This window comes from Pelodiscus sinensis, chromosome 23 (genome assembly GCF_052426305.1).
Source record: "Pelodiscus sinensis isolate ZL-2025 chromosome 23, ASM5242630v1, whole genome shotgun sequence".
NCBI classification, from domain to species: domain Eukaryota; kingdom Metazoa; phylum Chordata; order Testudines; family Trionychidae; genus Pelodiscus; species Pelodiscus sinensis.
Genome location: NC_143074.1, coordinates 26,342,970 through 26,362,606, shown reverse-complemented (window position 1 = coordinate 26,362,606; position 19,637 = coordinate 26,342,970). Strand labels below are relative to the sequence as shown.

At 54.9% G+C, this 19,637-nt stretch overlaps 1 protein-coding gene across 3 annotated transcripts in view; it reads right to left on the bottom strand.

Annotated features, from left to right (window-relative positions):
• The window catches only part of MVB12B (multivesicular body subunit 12B), a 95,083-nt gene that overhangs the window by 8,263 nt on the left and 67,183 nt on the right, over positions 1–19,637 (bottom strand). For 2 of the 3 annotated variants that reach the window (XM_075905737.2, XM_075905739.2), the window contains exons 8-9: positions 8,932–8,987; positions 5,983–6,042 (exon numbers count right to left, since the gene is read on the bottom strand). In XM_075905737.2, the coding sequence (XP_075761852.2) occupies positions 5,983–6,042; positions 8,932–8,987 (116 nt within the window). Of the gene's footprint in view, positions 1–769; positions 4,059–5,982; positions 6,043–8,931; positions 8,988–19,637 lie in introns of those variants that run through there. The other variant, XM_089772959.1, reaches the window with a different exon arrangement.

Sequence of the window (19,637 nt, the reverse complement as noted above, 5' to 3'; positions counted from 1 at the left end):
GCATGGCGCCTCCTCCCCCCCAGCCCCCAGCCCTGCCCGGAGAACGGCGCCTCCTCCCCCCCCAGCCCTCAGCCCTGCCCGGAGAACGGCGCCTCCTCCCCCCCCAGCCCTCAGCCCTGCCCGGAGCACGGCGCCTCCTCCCCCCCAGCCCTCAGCCCTGCCCGGAGCACGGCGCCTCCTCCCCCCCAGCCCTCAGCCCTGCCCGGAGCACGGCGCCTCCTCCCCCCCAGCCCTCAGCCCCGCCCGGAGCATGGCGCCTCCTCCCCCCCAGCCCTCAGCCCTGCCCGGAGAACGGCGCCTCCTCCCCCCCCAGCCCTCAGCCCTGCCCGGAGCACGGCGCCTCTTCCCCCCCAGCCCTCAGCCCTGCCCGGAGCACGGCGCCTCCTCCCCCCCAGCACTCAGCCCTGCCCGGAGCACGGCGCCTCCTCCCCTCCAGCCCTCAGCCCTGCCCGGAGCACGGCGCCTCCTCCCCCCCAGCCCTCAGCCCTGCCCGGAGCACGGCGCCTCCTCCCCCCCAGCCCTCAGCCCCGCCCGGAGCATGGCGCCTCCTCCCCCCCAGCCCTCAGCCCTGCCCGGAGCACGGCGCCTCCTCCCCCCCCAGCCCTCAGCCCTGCCCGGAGCACGGCGCCTCCTCCCCCCCAGCCCTCAGCCCTGCCCGGAGCACGGCGCCTCCTCCCCCCCCAGCCCTCAGCCCTGCCCGGAGCACGGCGCCTCCTCCCCCCCAGCACTCAGCCCTGCCCGGAGCGTGGAACCCCTCCCCCCACCTCCCAGCATTGCCCGGACCGTGGGAACCCCCCTCCTCCCCAGCGCTGCCCGGAGCGTGTGGTGCATTGCTCCAGCAGCGATCTGAAGGGCCCTTTGCCCCGCAGCGGGCAGACCGGCACATGTCTCCGGCCAGGCTGGACGCGAATCTGAGGTCAGGAGATTCCCAGCAGGTCCAAGAGAAGGGCCAGTCTTGGGAAAGGCCCCAGACCTTCATCCCCACGAACCCCCCTTCCCCTTCCTGGCATCAGCCAGGGCCGCGCTGTGACTTTTGTGGGCCCTAGGCAATTTTGCCGTCATAGGCCCCGTCCTCCATAAAAAAAAATATTAAATTTTTTTTCTGTTTTAGGCAAAATTTAATAGATTTTCATGGGCCCTAAAAGTTTCATTTTTTTCTGATGTGAGAAAAAAATTCAAACATTTTCTTCGACCCTAAACGTTTTTTTTCTTCTGATTTTAAAAGAAATTAAAATATTTTCATGGGCCCCTAGAAGTATCGTGGGTCGTGGGCCCTGTGCCTCCTGTGCCGAACGGATAAGTCGGCCCTGCCCCCAGCGCACGGGGCGAGCCGGACGATTCGGCCCTTGTTGGCCACACGCTGCCCACCAGCCGCCAGCCACATGGGAATTTCCAGGCACTAGGCACCGCGCGTGTCTCAGGCCAGCGCTGCCATGTGCTCCCCGCCCCGGGCACGCGGCCCTGCCCCGACGAGAGCCTGGCGCACGTGGCTGAGCCCTCCATGGGCCACGAGAAGCAAATGAAGGCATCTAGTCCCAGAGCAGCCCGGCCCCAATGACAGCCCTGCCCGCGGCGCCCAAGGGGGGAGACACTCAGAAGAGCCCCTCGGCCCAGGACTCGTGCTCGACCCACGTGGGTCGCTCCTGTGCGGAAGCGGGCCTGGCTTGTCCTGCCGCCTCAGGGCTCAGCTGGGCTGTTGCCGCCGTGCTGGGGGCCGAGACCCCGGGGTGACTCTGCGCCCCTTCCTCTTGGCCACCCCCCTGGGTCAGCTGCTCCTCTGGGCGGCGACCCCCGGCACAAGGAGTGCTCAGAACTGGGGCAACCGGTCACTGGAGGGCTGCCAAGGGGGCAAAGGGGCAGGAGGATCCATAGGTTCCGACTCCGTTCCAGCGGCACCTGCTGGGAGCCAGGTGATCCGAGCCTGGGGATGGGCACAAAGCTGGTGGGTCTTTGGCTCCTTCCCTCCAGTGCCACCAGCAATCGCACAGGCCAGGGTGCTGGAAGGACATGGGCCCTGGCCCAGAAAGCGAAGGACGCTCCCATCCCTCCCCTGCCTGTCTGCACCCTGCACAGGTCTCTGGGAGGGGGCCGTTAACATCCCCGTGGCAACGCGGGCCAACGAGCCGGCCGCAGCGCAGCAGCAGGCCAGCCCCCCGAGGACAAAGCCGGGAGGCGACTGCCCGTGCACGGAGCCGCACAGTGCCCGCCGGGCTTTCGAGCCAGGCCACGGGAGGGGCGCGCAGGCTGGGCATGGACCCCTCCTTCCCACCAGCGATTTCGGTTGGACCCGGAGAGCTGCAGGGCCTGTGCGGGAGGCGTCTGACGGCGAACAGCCTTCGCCAGGCTAGAGGCGGATCCCGTACCCGGAGCTATTTTCATCTGGAATGTAAGCGCCTCAGGGCAGGGCTGCCTCTCCCGGGGACCAGCTGGTGTCCTGTGCATAAGGAAATAACCGCGTAGGCGTCCGGCAGGGACGACCTCTTTTCTGTGCCTCCATCCAACACATCAGGGCCCCAGCACCAACAGGCATTTGGGGGGCCACCGTCTTACCAGTATTTACTGCCGCTCCGACGACAGCAGTGGCAAGCCATCTCCTAGCTGCAATAAAAGTTCGCATCACTAGATGGTGCTCCGTGACCACTGATTACCTTGCGGCAAAGCCGGCTGCACGTTAACCTTTGCAGAAGGCAGCTGAAAAAAGGCGAAGGGAATCCAGGCAGTACCGGACTAAGGAAATTTGCTGCCTAGGCAACTGAGAAATGAGTGTTTAGATGCCAAAAACCGAAGTAACTCCTGCCTTATTCACCTTACAAAGGAAGTGATTTATGCCACGGCACACAGCGCCCACGTTCAAACCCAGTGTGTGCAAGGGAGGATGTGTCAAGGAGTCGTCTTCTCCACGAAAGCTTTTTAATTGGCAAACATGTCTTCATTAATTTTACCTCAATGTCGTGATGTCACAGCTAGCACTATCAGCCCCAAGCTAAATAAGCAATAAGCCTCATTTTTCAACACACAAACACATAAAGATGTCAGCTCAAACTGTTTACTAATTAACACTTAAAAAGACACAAATTAGATATGCGTGGCTAAGAGCAATTATAATCAAGACGAATTTCTCTAGTCATTTGGGAACTGAAAAAAATGCCTAATTGCTGGAACCAATGTTTTAAAAACTGAAATCATGCCAGTTAGCAAATATGTTCATTTAAAGAACATTTCAAGTGACTACACTCTGGAGAATTGACTACAAACAGGAGAACAAGGAAAATATTTCTGGAGAAAATTAAGATTTTAAACTCTTGCAGATTTACAACTTCTTCATTAAAATGTTTGCAAAGAGCAGCCTATGAAACCCTGCAGCAACTGACTGGTTAAATCAACGGCCCTCCCTGTCAATGCTAAGAGAATGATTAATGTCGGATGCTCACTTTACTAATTAGACTCTCCCCAGTCTTGTAGCTACACACGGCGTTGAAAGGGAGCGGTGCACCCTGCTCTGCAAAGGGCGAGGCGGCCAGCGGTCATGCGCTGCTGGTCGTTAGGCTGCGGGATGGGGGCGCAAGGCAATGCAGCTGATAAGCTGCTCTCCAGTCTGTGGTGCTCCAGGCATGAATGGGACCAGGCCACACGTGTCACTCTCCTGCACGCGATGGGTTGGGACACCCCTGCCTGGCTGTGTCATGCACCTGCATCACGGCACAGGGCACCTGCAGCGCATGACAAAGAAGCAGAAAATCCCGGCCTGGCGCGGAAGGAGGGGACAGAGCGTAGACTCTGCTGGGTGTCAGATCTGGACTGACCCCTGGCTCTGCCACTGCCTGCTGGCCACCCTCGGACAAGTCGCTTCTCCCGTCCGCTGGCTTGTCTTCTCCACGTAGAGTGTAAGCTCCCTGGGGCAGGGACTGTCTCTACAGCGCACAGCACAATGGCAGCCTCCTCCCAGGGGAGGGGTCCTCTAGGGCTCTCGACAGCAGCGGGAAGGCTCGTGCGTAGCATCAAGGAGAAGGCTGTTATCACAGCCTGGAGAACGGCTGCTACAGCTGGCACATTCCACTCTAGAAAATGAATAATCATTCCTGAAATTCTTTGGGAATATTTCCGCCTGGCAGGCAGCTCCAGGGAAAATGCTCTCTTACTGCTGCTGGAAATCCAGCAGGTTTGCTGTAATGGAGCTATTGCTTGCAAGGGAAATAAAGCTACCCAGAAATTCGCAATATTTATATGCGCATCTCTTTGTATGCAGACAAGATGCTTCATCAAGGAATATGGGCTGCATAATTAAACTTTTCATTACTCTGAAACACATGCGGCCTGTGATGGGAGAAGGCTGTTGGGATGGAGAGATCCCCTGCATGGCAGCACAAAAGGAGAGCGACGGGCTGGCACGCTGAAACGGCTTTTGACCCCACGACTCTTTGGAACCCTGCTTCCGGGCCTGGAGGGCTCTCCCCCAGCCAAGTCTTGCACCGGGTGCTGGGGTTCAAATGCTGCTGCTGAAATCCAACATCTTCTTACTCTGCCACTCTGGCAAGATGGACAGAACCTAGCGGCGAAAGCTTCCCTGCCCGCTGCCCATCCTAGCGACAGAGGCAGGCAGCTCCGGCCCACGTCAGGTGCAGCTGCAGCACCTGGTGCTCGTCAGGCTTTGCACGGACCAAGCCGGCCTTGCACAAGTGGCTTTTGTGCCTCACGATTAGATGCTGTTTGGGGCAAAGTTTATCTCGGTGCAGCAGGCTCTGTGCACCACGGATATCCCATGTAGGCCCTCAGCCAGGGAAACGACACCCTCACGCTGCCACTGCTCACTAGGAAAGGCAAAATATACGCCGTCGCCTCACTCGAGGAGCTCTCTGCGCGCACGTGCCCTGGCAGAGCAGGTGGCTGAGGTGGGGCAGAGCTGCAGGGCGGAAAGGTCTGAGCTGCCTGGACACAGGCACGTTGCTAGGGACACTCTTAAGATATTCCATCGTCACATCGCCCGGCTGCTAAACCCTGCCGCGGGAGGGCACAGAAACATCGCCAGTCTGGATGCAAGGCTCAAACCACAGAAACATCTGCCGGAAGATTTGTTAGCTCAGAGCGTCTTCCTTACTATGGAAATAAACACGAGAATTCCTAACGTGCCATAAAAGAGCTGAGCAATAAATCGCTGGCTTCTGTTGTAAAATCACCTCTAATCTGCATGTGACACTCCTCCCGTGCTTATGGCACCTGCAAATCAACCCCAAAGGCGCAGTCAGCTGAGGAGCTGGGGAGGCCACGACAGGTTCAGAAGTGTTGCTGTGCCGCGCTGATTCCAGCCTTCGTTCCAGCCATCCTGCTGTCCAGGAGCCTGCTTGCTGGCAGCACAGCCAGGAAACCCCAAAGGAATGGGGTCTTACTGGCTCCATCTTACAGACAAATATCCCCTCAAAGGGAAGCTGCCTCTGCATATCCGAGTGCTTAATGCTGTGCAGTACGGGGCATGCACACCCCAACACGCTGCTGCGGGACAGTGGCAGCTACACAATGCCGGAGGTGGGCAACACTCTGGTTTGCTTCCGGTCGCCCCTTCCTAAAATCTCACAGTAGTTGTTCCTAGTGGCAAGTTCCGTTCCCCATCACACTGAAAAATTAGGAAGCAGTTTACCTGGCCCTGCTTAAGTGAACTCCGCGGGTTGCTGAAACGGAAAACACTCGCGCAACCAGCGCCCTGTTCAGGGACACGCGGCGCTTGTCAATACGCGAGAAGGGAATGTTAAGAAAGAGGGACGTCTAGGCGCAGATTTTGCCGTTGGAGCCAACGCTTAAAGCGTCTCCTGGCACAAATCACAAAAGGCATTTGCAATTTTGAGCTACCTTGTTCGGCTTAACTCACTGTTGATTTTATCCACCAGCAGCGACCCGGCCAAGCAATCTAAACTCTTCCCGCAAGGGAGGCACCTTGCAGCTACACGCGCACAGATCTGCCTGTGCTCAGAGTCCCATGGGGCCACTTACCTCCTTTTCAATTTCTGCCAGGGATTTGATCGTGATGCCCAAGAGATCAACTTGCTGCATCTAAAAAACAAACCCACAAGCACCCCACCCCAGAAACTTGTTTAGTTTTTAGAATAATTCAGCAGCTACATTCTCTGTCACTGGAGAGCCAGAGGCTTCGTCCCTAAAAGTGTGAGTCACCCCAAACCCTCCCGCCCGCACACAGGCAGTGACTGCAGAGCTTGCTTGTAACTAGGGTTCCTTGCCATGACTAACAGGGTTGTTTTGAAAAAAACAACCAATGGTCTGGGAGCACTTTATAGACGAGCAAAACATGTGGATGGGAGCATGAGCTTTCCTGGGCACAGCCTGCTGCTTCAGATGACCAGAGTTAGGAGTTTGGGATGTGAACACTCGAAATAAATAGAAGGAGGGGGGGGTGAGAAGAATAAAGGAGGGGGTAGGAGACAGAGCATCAGTAAGTATCTGGAGAATGGGTACTTAAACCTAAGCAGATAAACCTAAGTACCCATTCTCCAGATACTTACTGATGCTCTGTCTCCTACCCCCTCCTTTATTCTTCTCACCCCCCCCCCACTCCCCTCTCCTATTTATTTCGAGTGTTCACATCCCAAACTCATAACTCCGGTCATCTGAAGAAGTGGGCTGTGCCCACGAAAGCTCACGATCCCATCGACATGTTTTGTTGGTCTATAAAGTGCTACCAGACCTTTGGTTGTTGTTTTCTGTAAGGGTCTGTCTACACTACCACCCTAGTTCGAACTAGGGTGGTTAATGTAGGCTACCGGAGTTGCAAATGAAGCCCGGGATTTGAATTTCGGAAGCCTAGTCCGAACTACCTAGTCCGTGCCGCGTGTAGCTGACATTTAAAAATGGTGGCACTAGCGGACATTTAAAAATGGCGGCGCCCAGCAAGATGCAAATGAAGCCCGGGAAATTCAAATCCCGGGCTTCATTTGCAACTCCGGTTGCCTACATTACCACCCTAGTTCGAACTAGGGTAGTAGTGTAGACATACCCCCACAGACTAACTCGGCTACCCCTGACGGGTTGTTTTAAACTAGCAAATCCGTCTGTCTTCCTGCCGCAGAACCACGTCTGTTGCCCCGGGGGTGACAAGCCAAGGAGTTTAGATGGCGCTGGTGACATTCGCCCGACCACACTGACCATATGGTGGCAACGGTGTCACAGGCTTAGCATGGCCTATGGGCTTTTTGCATTTCTCCTGGCAGCTGCAGGTTCCCATTCTCTGGGAGCACCCGGGGAAGGGAGTAATGGGCACGAACGATCCCAGACAGACAGGAATGGCTGCAAAGCCATCCCACAGCATCTGCACTTTATCCAATCGCCAAGCTAAACAAAAACAGTGCCACGAACACCAGAGGCAGGACGTGACGAGCGAGAGGCAGCCGCCTTGTACACTGATGAAAGAGCTGTTGTTAGTGGCCCTGGACGGATGAAGGGAACGGTGATGGGATGTGGCATTTCGTGGCTCTGGGTTCCTGTCCTGAAGTGGCCCCAGGCAAGCGGTGCACCGACGTCTTTCAGTGGCACCTATTTTGGACCCTCTAAGCACGTCACAAATGCCACCGCCACGCTAGGGATGGACCAGCTCTTCGCCGAGCATCCCTGCAGATGCACCCGGGGCTGACCCGGACGTGCGCCCACTCCCTTCCCAGATGCAGACACGGGCCAGTGCAGGGAGCGTGGGAAGCTTTCGCGGTCACTGCCTGTATCCAGGCAGCTGGGCCGGCCGGGCAGACCCTCCACGCACCCCGGCACTAACCTCACATCAGAAACGGGCGGGCAGCATCCGGAACTGGGGCACACGGCCCCGCCCGGGCCAGCTTTGGCCTGGACAATCTCTGGCGCCAGAGGGAAACGGGAACACTGAAAACATTTTCTTAGCCATGTTTTTCTTGCCTGGACCCCGGCGGCGGCCCAGCTGTTGTGTCATTAGGCCACAACAACCTCTCTCAACTTTCTAGCCTGGGATTGGAAAACAGGACAGCACAGCCTGGCTCCCCAGAAACGGGAATCCTGCCAGCGTCGCCATGGCAACCTCACGAGGCTGGGTCAGCTCGTTACTTGCACTTCCTGTGCAAAACCCCCAGCATCCCTCGTGCTGCAGAGCCCCCGGAGGGTGCATGTGACGCACGGTCCCCGAGGCTCCGCCCGGCACGCGCTGCTGTAGGCGCAGGCCCAGCCCAGATTTCGATGGCGCTCAACCAGCGTGTCAGGTGGGTGTGCCGGCCTGGGCTCCCAGCTCTGACCAAGGGGTGGGTGCCGACTGGGCCCTTACCTGTGCTCAGGAGCAAGGGACACATTGCAAGGTGACGGGCTCCCACCCAAGAACTGGAACCCCTCTTTTTTAAACAAAGGACAGCAACGTGCTGGGTGGATCCGATATCCCCGGGCCATGGCCCCTGGGCAGTGCCTGGAGAGGCCTTTTCAGCCTTTATCGAACATTGGTGCAAGTCCCACTGCGGCTCGGCCCCGCGCTCTGTGCGTTATGAACAGCGGGGATGAAAAGACCTCTGCCCTCTCTAGCGCCCAGTGTGTGCCTGCACCCCCAGGTCACTAGCATTGGCCTCCGTTCTGGGATCCGATAGAACAGCGCCACCTCCATGCAGGGAAGGGACAGGAGATTTAACGTGGCTTTGGAAAACCAGGTACCGGCTCATGTATAACACATACGGACAGAATGTGCCCCGCTCACCGCTCTGCTGGCAGTGCCAGAGGGTTCAGCTAAGAGAGGAACTGGCTTTTAGGAACCATCGGGCAAACCAACCCCCACAGGTCAAAGCAAAATGTTTTCAGGGCACCTCTAATCCCGGTGAGGGGCCAGCTCCAGTTCAGGACTATGCACCAATTACGTCCACCAGTTTCGCTGCCTTCCTTTGTGCACGAGGGTGAACTTTACCCTGCAGAATAACAACGGCCACTTACCCCATCAGGAGCACAGGCGAACTTGTCTGAGATCATAAAAGGCACTCCATCCATGGCTGAAAAACAGAGATGAACCGAGGGTTGAAATCTCACATTGACACTCTGGTGTCCAGTAACAACCCGCGCTTGCAAAGGCGTGCGAGCCGCATCAACACTGGGCAAGAGCATCAACCAAGCGGCAGCCAATCGCTCTCCCAATCGGACTGCCAGTTCGCAGCACAGGTATGTTCCTGTAACAGCCAGGATCATTCTGGCCCAGGGTCTAAGGATTTGCTCCCAGCTTGGCTGGGCTGCATCCGGAACCAGCCTCTCCAGAAGAGAGTGTCTGGAGTCCAGAAGAAATGCAGATGGCTGGAAAGGGCAGACTTCCATTTACCTCGTGCATATAACAGTTTGCATATAAACGGCTACGTAACAAGAGAGCCCCCAGCAGAACACAAGGAACTAAGATCCCACGGGCGTATTACCGGGAAGGGTTTGGAAAAGGCGACTGGAAATGTGTTTGCAACCCTTAGAAAACATCCTGCCACGAGAGATTAAATAGAATCTCCAGCTCTCCCGTCTGCCACTGCTGGAAACATTAGACAGTAAATAACCAACTGCAGCTGTAATGCACCAAACACCTAGTCCCCATGGGAAGCAGATGCCAGCGAAATCCCAGAGTATTCAACACCCGGGGGTGGCTAGCTGTGCAGAGTGCAGCCTTGAGTCATGGTGCCCTGGCTCTCTTGGGTGGCAGCGCAACCGTAGGAGTATGGGTGGGTTTTCCTATGCTTTAGCTCTTTTCTTTTAAATCCGAGTAAGGACCTTAGCTGCACTGTACCTGGCTTTGCAACCACAGAGAAAGCTCTGAAAGGCACTGGAGCTCAGGTGAGCAAGTGTATTTTTGGAATCTGCATCTTTCAGCAATTCCCATAACATTCTGAAAAGGGCACGTTTCCAAGTCTTCAGAGGGGTTATAAGTTCTCCACCCTGGTTATCTGGTTCAACCCAGCCTCTCAATTTGCAGCAGCAGTCAAAAGCAAGCAGAATGTTAGCAAACTAGGGATAGAGAGTAAGACAGAATAGCTGATTACCTCTGTATAAATCCATGGTGCACCCACACCTTGAATCCTGTGTACACAAGTGGTTGCTCTATCTCACAAAAGATATTGGCATTGGAAAAGGCTCAGAAAAGGGCAACAAAAATGATCCCATATAAAGAGAGATTAAAAAGACGGGGATTTTTCAGTTTAGCAAAGAGGAGACTAAGGGGAGATATGACAGAGGTCTATAAAATCATGACTGGTGTGGAAAAAGTGAATAAGGAAAAGTTATTTACTTGTTCCCATAATATAAGAACTAGGGGTCACCAAATGAAATTAATAGGTAGCAGGTTTAAAACAAACAAAATGAACGTTTTTCTTTAAGCAGTGCACAGTCAACCTGTGGAACTCCTTGCCAGGGGATGTTGTAAGGAACAGGACTTTAACAGGGTTCAGCAAAGAACTAGATAAATTCATGGAGGTTAGGTCCATCAATGGATATTAGCCAGGATGGGTAGGAACGGTGTCCCTGGCCTCTGTTTGTCAGAGGCTAGAAATGGATGACAGGGGAGGGATCACTTAAGAACATAAGAATGGCCGTCCCGGGTCAGACCAAAGGTCCATCTAGCCCAGTAGCCTGTCTGCCAACAGTGGCTAGTACCGGATGCCCCAGAGAGGGTGGACCGAAGACAATGATCAGCGATTTGTCTCCTGCCATCCTTCTCCAGCCTCTGACAGACAGAGGTCAGGGGCCCCACTTCTATCCCTTGGCTATTAGCCTTTAATGGACCTAACTTCCATGAAATTATCTAGCTTCTCTTTAAACTCTGTTATAGTTCTAGCCTTCACAGCCTCCTGTGGCAAGGAGTTCCACAGGTTGACTATGCGCTGTGTGAAGAAGAACTTTCTTTTATTAGTTCAAAACCTGCTACCCATTAATTTTCTTTGGTGTCCTCTAGTTCTTCTATTATGGGAACTAATCAATAACTTTTCTTTATCCGCCCTCTCCACACCACTCATGCTTTTATAGACCTCTATCATATCCCCCCTCAGTCTCCTCTTTTCTAAACTGAGAAGTCCCAGTCACTTTAACCTCTCTTCACATGGGACCCGTTCCAAACCCCTCATCATTTTAGTTGCCCTGTTCTGAACTCTTTCCAAGGCCAAAATATGTTTTTTGAGGTGAGGAGACCACATCTGTTTCCCTGTTGTGTTCACTTCCTCTGGGGCACCTGGCATTGGCCACTGTCAGCAGACAGGACACTGGGCTTCATGGACCTTTGGTGTGACCCAGTCTGGCCGCTCTGATGTTCTCTATCAATTTCAGCTGTGAGAAAAAGCAGACGTGGCCACGTCCCCAAAGCAAGCGTAAGGCTCGCAGTGGTGGCCTCTACCTTAACCCCAACCAGGTATTCTCCTGCAAAGCCGCAGCCCCTGGGCATGGGGCAGTGTGTGTAACTTCAGCCAACACGGACGAGTTCAGGTCGCTGCAGGAAGATTTTCATACACGGACCAGGGGCTTTATTTAAGTTTCTCTGACCGACTAGCCCAGGTGGAGGCCAGGTGTTCCAACAAACAGATGAGATACGGCAACAGAGCCATGCGGGTTCAGCACGCCCTACCCTGGCAGGAAGCCGCCTGGGCCAGCCAGACAACGGCTGTTGGTAAACAGATGAAAGAAATGACCCAGCTCTCGGCTGAAAGTCCCTCGAACACAGCAAAGCATCCCTAGAAATGTGTCGCTGGCCTCCCTCCGTCTTTGACACTGTCGTTATAAAACCCGCTGATACACAGCACAGAGCAACCCAGCAGCTGAAAGGGAGGGTGTGCCAAAGGCTCAGTAGCGCAATTAGCATTCTCCTAAACAAACGAGCTTCAACAGAGCTGTAATTAAGCAGGCCTGTAATTAAGTATATGCCCTTTATCATAACGATCATGCTTAAAAATGGCACGCTGCATAGAAGTATGTTATTAATGCTGTAATCCCAAAGTGAAAGCAGCATACATAGGAATCAGCGTGTCAGACCCATCACTAGGCTGTTTGTAAAATACATTAAAGGGAAAAATCAGAAAACAATGAGCTCATTCAGCTGTTCTTTTTATAGGCAGGCACCAGAAGTCGAGGATTTGAAGCACTAACCGATTCAGGAGAGTTTAAACAAATAACGCACCGAGCTCTCCTGCACCAGTCCTGTTCGAGGGCAGGGAAGCTGGGGGAAGGTCAAGTGTTTTCTCCCCCACCAGCCCTGTACCCATGTTTGGGGAAGGTGGGCCAGTCTCCATTGATTGCCACAGGGTTGGAGCCCTGCTGGACGCAGGCTGCTCTCTGACTAATCTCTGCTAAGAAAACAGCGGATACAGCAGGTAGCTTTCCCCTCGCTTCACGCCGGGACTCTTCTGTTCCCGGGCGTCTCCGCTGCGCTGGAGTCCTGAACTCACCCCGCCTGTTCATCTGGGCAGGCTGAACATCAACACACGAAGTGCAGGTGGGACCACGACTCTTCCAACCGGGACACCGTGCAAGAGCCATTTTAGATGCTGGTTTTTACACGGACGTTCCCCAAGCCCAGCCTTGTGAGTGGCTGTTACAATTTTGGGGCATAAGCCCAAATTTCCTCACTGGAATCGGAATCTCAATGGCCAACAGGACATTTGATATCGGGAGGTTTGATCCCACCCCAAGACTGAGTCCTGTTCCCTTAACGCTGCCCACATGGACATTTTGCGGGCGAGGATTTTGGCTGAGCATTTCCCCGGCACGCCCAGGGCAATACGGAAGACTACGTCCTCCCTAATAAAGCACAAGGACTGCAGGGAGGCGGGGAGGCTGCCAGGATGTGAGTGTGGAGCAGAGGGCAGTCAGCTGCCCCGACCTCCGGAGCACTGGCCTGGCCCCTAGGACTTGGCAGATGGAGTCGGTGGTTTCAGTATGTTTTCCACCCAAGCGGCAATCGCGAGACGTGGCGCATGGTCACGTTGCCACGTGGGGCCCGACTCTCCCCTGTCCTCCGACTGCCGACGGCCACCCTCCAGGAGGAGCCAGGCAGCACTGGGGCTGCTGTGCAGAGTCCAATGCCAGGGGAGCGGCAGACGCCGGCCCTCCAGGGTGGGGTTCTTTCAAATCACCATTAGCACCAACGCAATGCTCCTGGTGACTCACCAGGGTCCAATGGACGTCGATGTCAACGCTGCATGACGACCGAGCAGCCCACAGGCAGGGAACTCGGAGCTGCAGCTGCCATCCACTGGGGAGGGGCCGCGTCGGCCCCCAGCCCCGGGCGCGATTCTCTCAGGGCCGCAGGGGGAGAGCCGGGTCAGTCAGACTGACGTTCCAGGGAATCCCAAGTTCTGTGCCCGCTGCTCCAGCGCTGCACTGAAAAGAAGCGTAATCCCCAAGCTCCGAGTCCTTTCCCTGGTGCTTTGCCGAGCTCTTGGCAGGCTGTGAGGGGCCCGGGCCGCGCTCAGGGTCTGCATTCCGATGCCTCTTTTCAAAGCCATTAGCAACTCCTGGGCCAACGCTGCGCTCACTCGGCCAGAGGCTGCGCCAGTCTTTCGTACGGACGCACTGCGCTGCCCTCGACAGGGCCCAGCAACACCAGGAGTGGTGCTAGGGGCGGGGCAAGGAAACTCTTTCCAAAGCTAAACCCAGCGGATCACCATAGAAAGGGGCCCCCAAGTTGGCTGGTGGAAGCAGCATTCGCAGTGGCAGGTTCAGGGATCTAGCCGCCAAGTGTTCACAGGCAGTTTAAAAACGAAGGAACCACCGTGACCTTGCACTTGGCTAGTGCTCGTTACCTCTCGCTCCCAGGAAAGCTTTTCTGCTGCCCCCCACACTTGCCAGGGCTGCGTTAAGATGAAATGGAACAGTCATTAGGAAAAGGAAGGCTCCCACACCCGGACGGACGTGCTGTAGTTCTGCATGTGGCTCCTTCTGCCAAAAGTTTAATATTCAGGACATTAGGGATGTTAAAGGTGACCGGGTTCCCGGTTAGCCTCGCCCTCAATGGGCAATGCTTCCTGTTAACCAGTAGCCACAGGGCAAGGCCACGGGCAAGAGGCTGCTCCGGCCCTGCAGTGGGCCTGCCATGGACACGGGTGGCTGTGGCGGGGGCTGGGAGCTGGCGGGAGCCCCGGCACAGGGCTGGGGACAGAAGTTCCCCAGCCCGGGATCCTGCGTTAGTCAGTTACGCTAGGCAAACTGATTAACCGGGTTTCAACATCCCTCTGGGACACGCACGTGAGCAAAATTCCCCTCCCTCCCGCCTGGGCAAAAGACGGAGGCGTCTGTCCAGCACAGGCCTTGGGTAGGCCTGCATCTTCCTCCGGCTATCCGAGTTAGCCTGGAACCTGGCCGCTGGCACGACAGCCCTTTTACTGTTGCACGAGCAGCCTTGCTATGGATGATCGTCCCCGATCAGCAAAGTTCTTCCCAATTCTTGTTAAAAATTAATATTTTCCTTGGCTGTGTTTGCAGTCTCAGAGGTCACGGTCCACGGTGACAGGACCGACCCACCTCTCGCATTCCTCCTTGGCTGGCTGTTGCCGACGTTCCCCTAAAACAGTGTCCAAGAGAGCGACCAGCCAGCCGCTGAGGGGTTCATTCTAACTCAGACAGGCGAAGGGAAAACCTAAGAAGTTAGGGTATGTCTACACTACAAAGTTAGTTCGAACTAACGGACGTTAGTTCGAACTAACTTTAATAGGTGCTACACTAGCGCTCCGCTAGTTCGAATTTGAATCGAACTAGCGGAGCACTTAGTTCGAACTAGGTAAACCTCATTTTACGAGGACTAACGCCTAGTTCGAACTAGCTAGTTCGAACTAAGGGCTGTGTAGCCCTTTAGTTCGAACTAGTGGGAGGCTAGCCCTCCCCAGGTTTCCCTGGTGGCCACTCTGGCCAACACCAGGGAAACTCTATGCCCCCCTCCCGGCCCCGGACCCCTTAAAGGAGCACGGGCTGGCTACGGTGCCCGTGCCAGGTGCAAGCCTGCCAGCACCCAGCTAGCAGACCCTGCACCTGGCACAGCACAGAGCCACCCACCCGATGCCCCCCAGCCCACCCCCTCTTGCCGGGACCAGGCTGGCGGCTCCCGGGAGTTTGCCCTGGACCGCAAGAGGCGGGCACCTTCCTGGGCTAGTGCGGACATCGTGGACCTCGTCCACGATCTCCGCACTAGGCACAGGAAAGTGGCCGTCTAGGGCAGGAGAGCTGCCAGCCTGGCCACCCAGGACCAGGTGTGCATGAAAATCAAGGGGGTCCACTGAGACCCCCGACACTGAGCCCTGAGCTTACAATGGCCGTACTGGGTCAGACCAAAGGTCCATCTAGCCCAGTAGCCTGTCTGCCAACAGCGGCCAACCCTAGGGACCCTGGAGGGGATGGACCGAAGACAATGACCAAGCCATTTGTCTCGTGCCATCCCTCTCCAGCCTTCCACAAACTTTGGGCAGGGACACCACTCCTACCCTCTGGCTAATAGGACTCCATGGACCCAACCTCCATCACTTTATCTCACTTCCCTTTAAACTCTGTTCTAGTTGTAGCCTTCACAGCCTCCTGCAGCAAGGAGTTCCACAGGTTAACTATTTGCTTTGTCAAGAACAACAACTTTCTCTTACTAGTTTCAAGCCTGCTACCCATTCCTTTCCTTTGGTGTCCTCTAGTCCTTCTTTATGGGAACTCATGGTGAACTTTTCTGAATGCACCCTCTCCACCCAACCCCTGCTTTTAGAGACCTCTATCCTGTCCCCCCTCCGTCTCCTCTTTTCTAAGCTGAACAGTCCCAGTCTCTGTAGCCTCTCTTCATCTGGGACCTGTTCCCAACCCCTGATCATGTTAGTTGCCCTCCCCTCTCCCAGCCTTTCTCTTCCCCTCTCCCACCTCCTTTTCCCAGTCTCCCCCAGTTTTTTTTCAATAAAGACAGAGTCAATGTTGGAAGAAATGTTATCTTTATTTTGTACATCAATAAGAAGGGGGGCTAAGGAAGGGTAAGTGGAAGGAGGTGAGGGAGGAATGGGGTACGAGCCCCCGATGGGGAGGACTGGGCTGGCTCTGCGGGCTTCTGGGGGTGGAAGTTCTCCTGCAGCCCCCCAATTCCCCCTCTCCCCAGATGGCAGCCTGCGGCAAGTGCAGCTGGGCTGATGGCCGAGTGGTGTGATGTGCCCAGTGTGGGCACTCAGGGCAATCCAAGCCAGAACTTCTTTGCAAGCGGGGCACCCCTTAGAACTGTGTGTCCGGGGTGGGGGTCGGGACCCTTTAAGCGCAGCCCTCGGCTAGCCTGAGACAGCATCTCCATGCTCTAAGTCCTCCTTTTATGCCCTGCCGGCACTGCTTCCGGCCATCCTTAAGCCCTGTTCAGAGTCCACTCAATGTGGACTTGCTAGTTCGAACTAGCAAAACGCTAGTTCGAACTAGTTTTTAGTTCTAGACGCGTTAGTTCGAACTAGCTTAGTTCGAATTAACTAATTCGAACTAAGTTAGTTCGAACTAGCGCTGTAGTGTAGACGTACCCTTAGATCTAAGTGTCAGCAAATCTTGAGGACTGAACATCTAGGACTCTTGGAGAAACGGAATATTTCAGAGACAGGACAGATCTGAAACAGAGCTGAGTCTTGCACATTTCTGCTTCCACGTCTTCATGTCTACAACTGAGTATCACACCGCTGCACACAGCGGCGAGGGGCGTGCGAGGTGCTGCGGGGAAGCAGCATGTACGGGGGTGTCCCTAGGGAGCCATCAAGGGAAAGAACAAGAGAAAACGGGCTCTCCCAGGGCAAATACATCAGTCCCCCCGTTTTTCAGGAGGTGCCAGCAGCTCTTTAATGACTCTGGCTGGTCACAGACCTGTTCAGCTGGAGCATGGGCACCTCTGGAGCTTCCTACGGCTAAGGAGAAAGATGGCTCCCATAACGTAGGCCATGTCTTTGAGAAACCAAGACGAATGCTCTCCCTTGAGACTAACCAGGGAGCGAACTCTGGGCAGGCTGAACAGCCGAACAGCCAAGCTCAGCCTGCCAGAAACCCAACCCAGAAATCCTTATTTCTACCGATGCCGCCGGATGGTGTCAGCGCCACCGCTCCCTTTTCCACCCCTCGCCTCCTTCCCCCGGGGCTGGGTGCTGAGCTCCCATTTGACGCTCCCAGACTCGTGCAAAGATCTAGCGAACTCATGCCAAGGCAGCGACTGGCTGCAAGCCTTCCGGGGACGAGCCATTCTTGGCCAACTCACGGCTGCGTTACAGACCTCTCTCTCTCTCGGGAAAGCACCGCAGAATTCAGAGGCAAGAAATGAAGAGAGATCTGCTGAAAGCCCGTTCTAAAGTCCTACAAGACTGAATAGAGAATGGTGTTCTTCCTAGGGTTTGGAATTAGGGATGTAAAGGGTTAACCAGTTATCCCATAAGTATCACTTTTATCGGGTAAGCCCGGCTGGGCGGGAGCAGCCTCCCCACAACGCCAGACCAGGCCCACGTGCTGCAGCCCAGCCAGGCTCTCGTTTAACCAGTTAACTTTAACGGGATTTCACGTCCCTAGTTTAAACAAACATCCAATCGAAGGTGAATAAGCCCCCAGTAAAACCCACCTAACGCTGTCCTGGCAGGGCAGCATCTTCCAGGCCAGAGCTGTGTACACCCTATGCTATTTTCCACTCAGTTCCTCAGGGCGAGGCATGAGTCCTACAGAGATGCTCATGCTCGTCTCCATTATGTGCACAGTAACCACATGGATCCGAAATGCATCAATTTCAGTATCTAAACACTCGGCCTGCGCAAACCCGCGTGCTCAGTGACCGGAACCGTCTCTCTTCATCCACCAAAGATCCCAGCATTAGATGCCAGCAGTTAGTACATCTCCCCCCCCCCCCCCGCCGACACACCCGGCCTCGGAGTGCACCAGTGTCACACCACGCCGGGAAGGTGATTTCACCGCTGGCACGTGGGCCCCCTGCACTGGGCAGAGGCGGGCACTTTTCACAGACAGCAGACCTCTGAACGACTGTGCCAGAGCAATGGCTTTTGCTTCGTCCTCACCACACCTTGACTGGAACCAGTGAACCCATCCCCAGAGGTTTTTAAGACCAGGCCGGACTAAGGGTGTAAGCGACAAGCTGAGTCGCTACTTGACTACTCACTCTCCCCCCCCCCCCCCACCTTGCTGCCTCTGTATCAGAGGCAGCAGCGGGGGTGGAGGGGGAGCAAGAGCTGGTGCTGGGGGGAGCCGGCTTAAAAGTTTCTTAATATGCTTACGCTGGACTGACGGCTGCCAGGGACGGTCCAGGTTTCCTTGGTCCTGTCTCAGTGCAGGGGGCTGGACATGACGACTTCTCAAGGCCCCTTCCAGGCCTACACTGCACTGATTCTATGTCCTAGCAGCCACATGTACTCTGTATCCAGACACCATTTCCCTGGCTTGCCTAGTCTTTGCCTAGACGGATCTGACAGGCATCGGGACAGTATCTCCTCCCAGGAGAAATGGGGGGGAATCATCTAAGTCTCAAGGTTTTCCTTCTGACACTAGGAACTGTGAGGCCGAGAAACCCAAACCTCTCCTCCTAACATTACAAGCCAGGCCCCACTCCCGGTGGGAACCCAGTCTGGGAAAGGCACAGTCCCCTGGCACTGGGAAACGGAATTTGAAATGCAGGGAGAGAAACACGGGACAGTGGCTTCCTTCCCTCCGTACAACTAGGCCCACGGCATCGGTCTCACGTTCGGGAGGTGCCTGCGCCCTCTTCACATTAAAACTGAAAAAGCAAAAAGGCGTTTCTGAAAGACATTCCCCTGCTGCTGATTGCGTCGCCGGTGCAGCTCCTCCCGCAGGGCCCTAACTCAGCGAGCCCATTCACGGGCTTTGGAGAAAGGAGTTCGAGAGCGCAAAGTGAGAATTCCACTCCTAGAAAACCTGACGGAGCAAATTTCCCAGAGACCCTGCCCCGCCCCAAACAGGAAGGAGCAGATGCCGGAAGACGGGGCCAAAATGACACTCTCATTTCATGCAGAACAGTGAATTCATTTCTAACTGGCCTGATACGTCTCCAGGTGCAATTTGCTGTAAATTATTAAGATTGAATATTAACCTTTAAAGGGCATGTCACAAAACTAAATCCTATAAATACAACTTGTGAGCTCGCTTCTAAATTCTCTCTTTAATGTGAACCCTCCTCCCCCAACCCTGTCACCCGTTTTTGCCCGTTGTGCGATACATGCTGCCTTCTTCCTAATGCTGTAGATTCCAACTAAACTTCAGTTGTCAAATTAGTAATTCATCTTCTGAGAATAACTATATTTTTAGCAAAGCGACCAGATTTAAATACTCAGATCTGCCAATGCTACCCTAATTTAACCGCACTGACGAACTTTCATAGGCGGCATCAGCTTACATAATGAATTTCTAGATGACAAAGAACTTCAGACTGTAGTTGACTACACCACTCACTATAATAAGCACTTCTTCTTTTCCACAATGTGCACACACAAGAGGACTCTAAATAATAATTGCTGTGATTATCTTGAAAAATATGTGGCGATTAATAGCGATTATAAAAATCCGTACAATTGTTCACTGCAAGCACCAGCGATCAGAGGCCTCCTTACAATGGCCATTAATGAAGAACTTTAGAACAAAGAGCATCAAAACTCAAGCCAATCTTTGGACCATTTTAAAAACGAAGAAAATAGGAT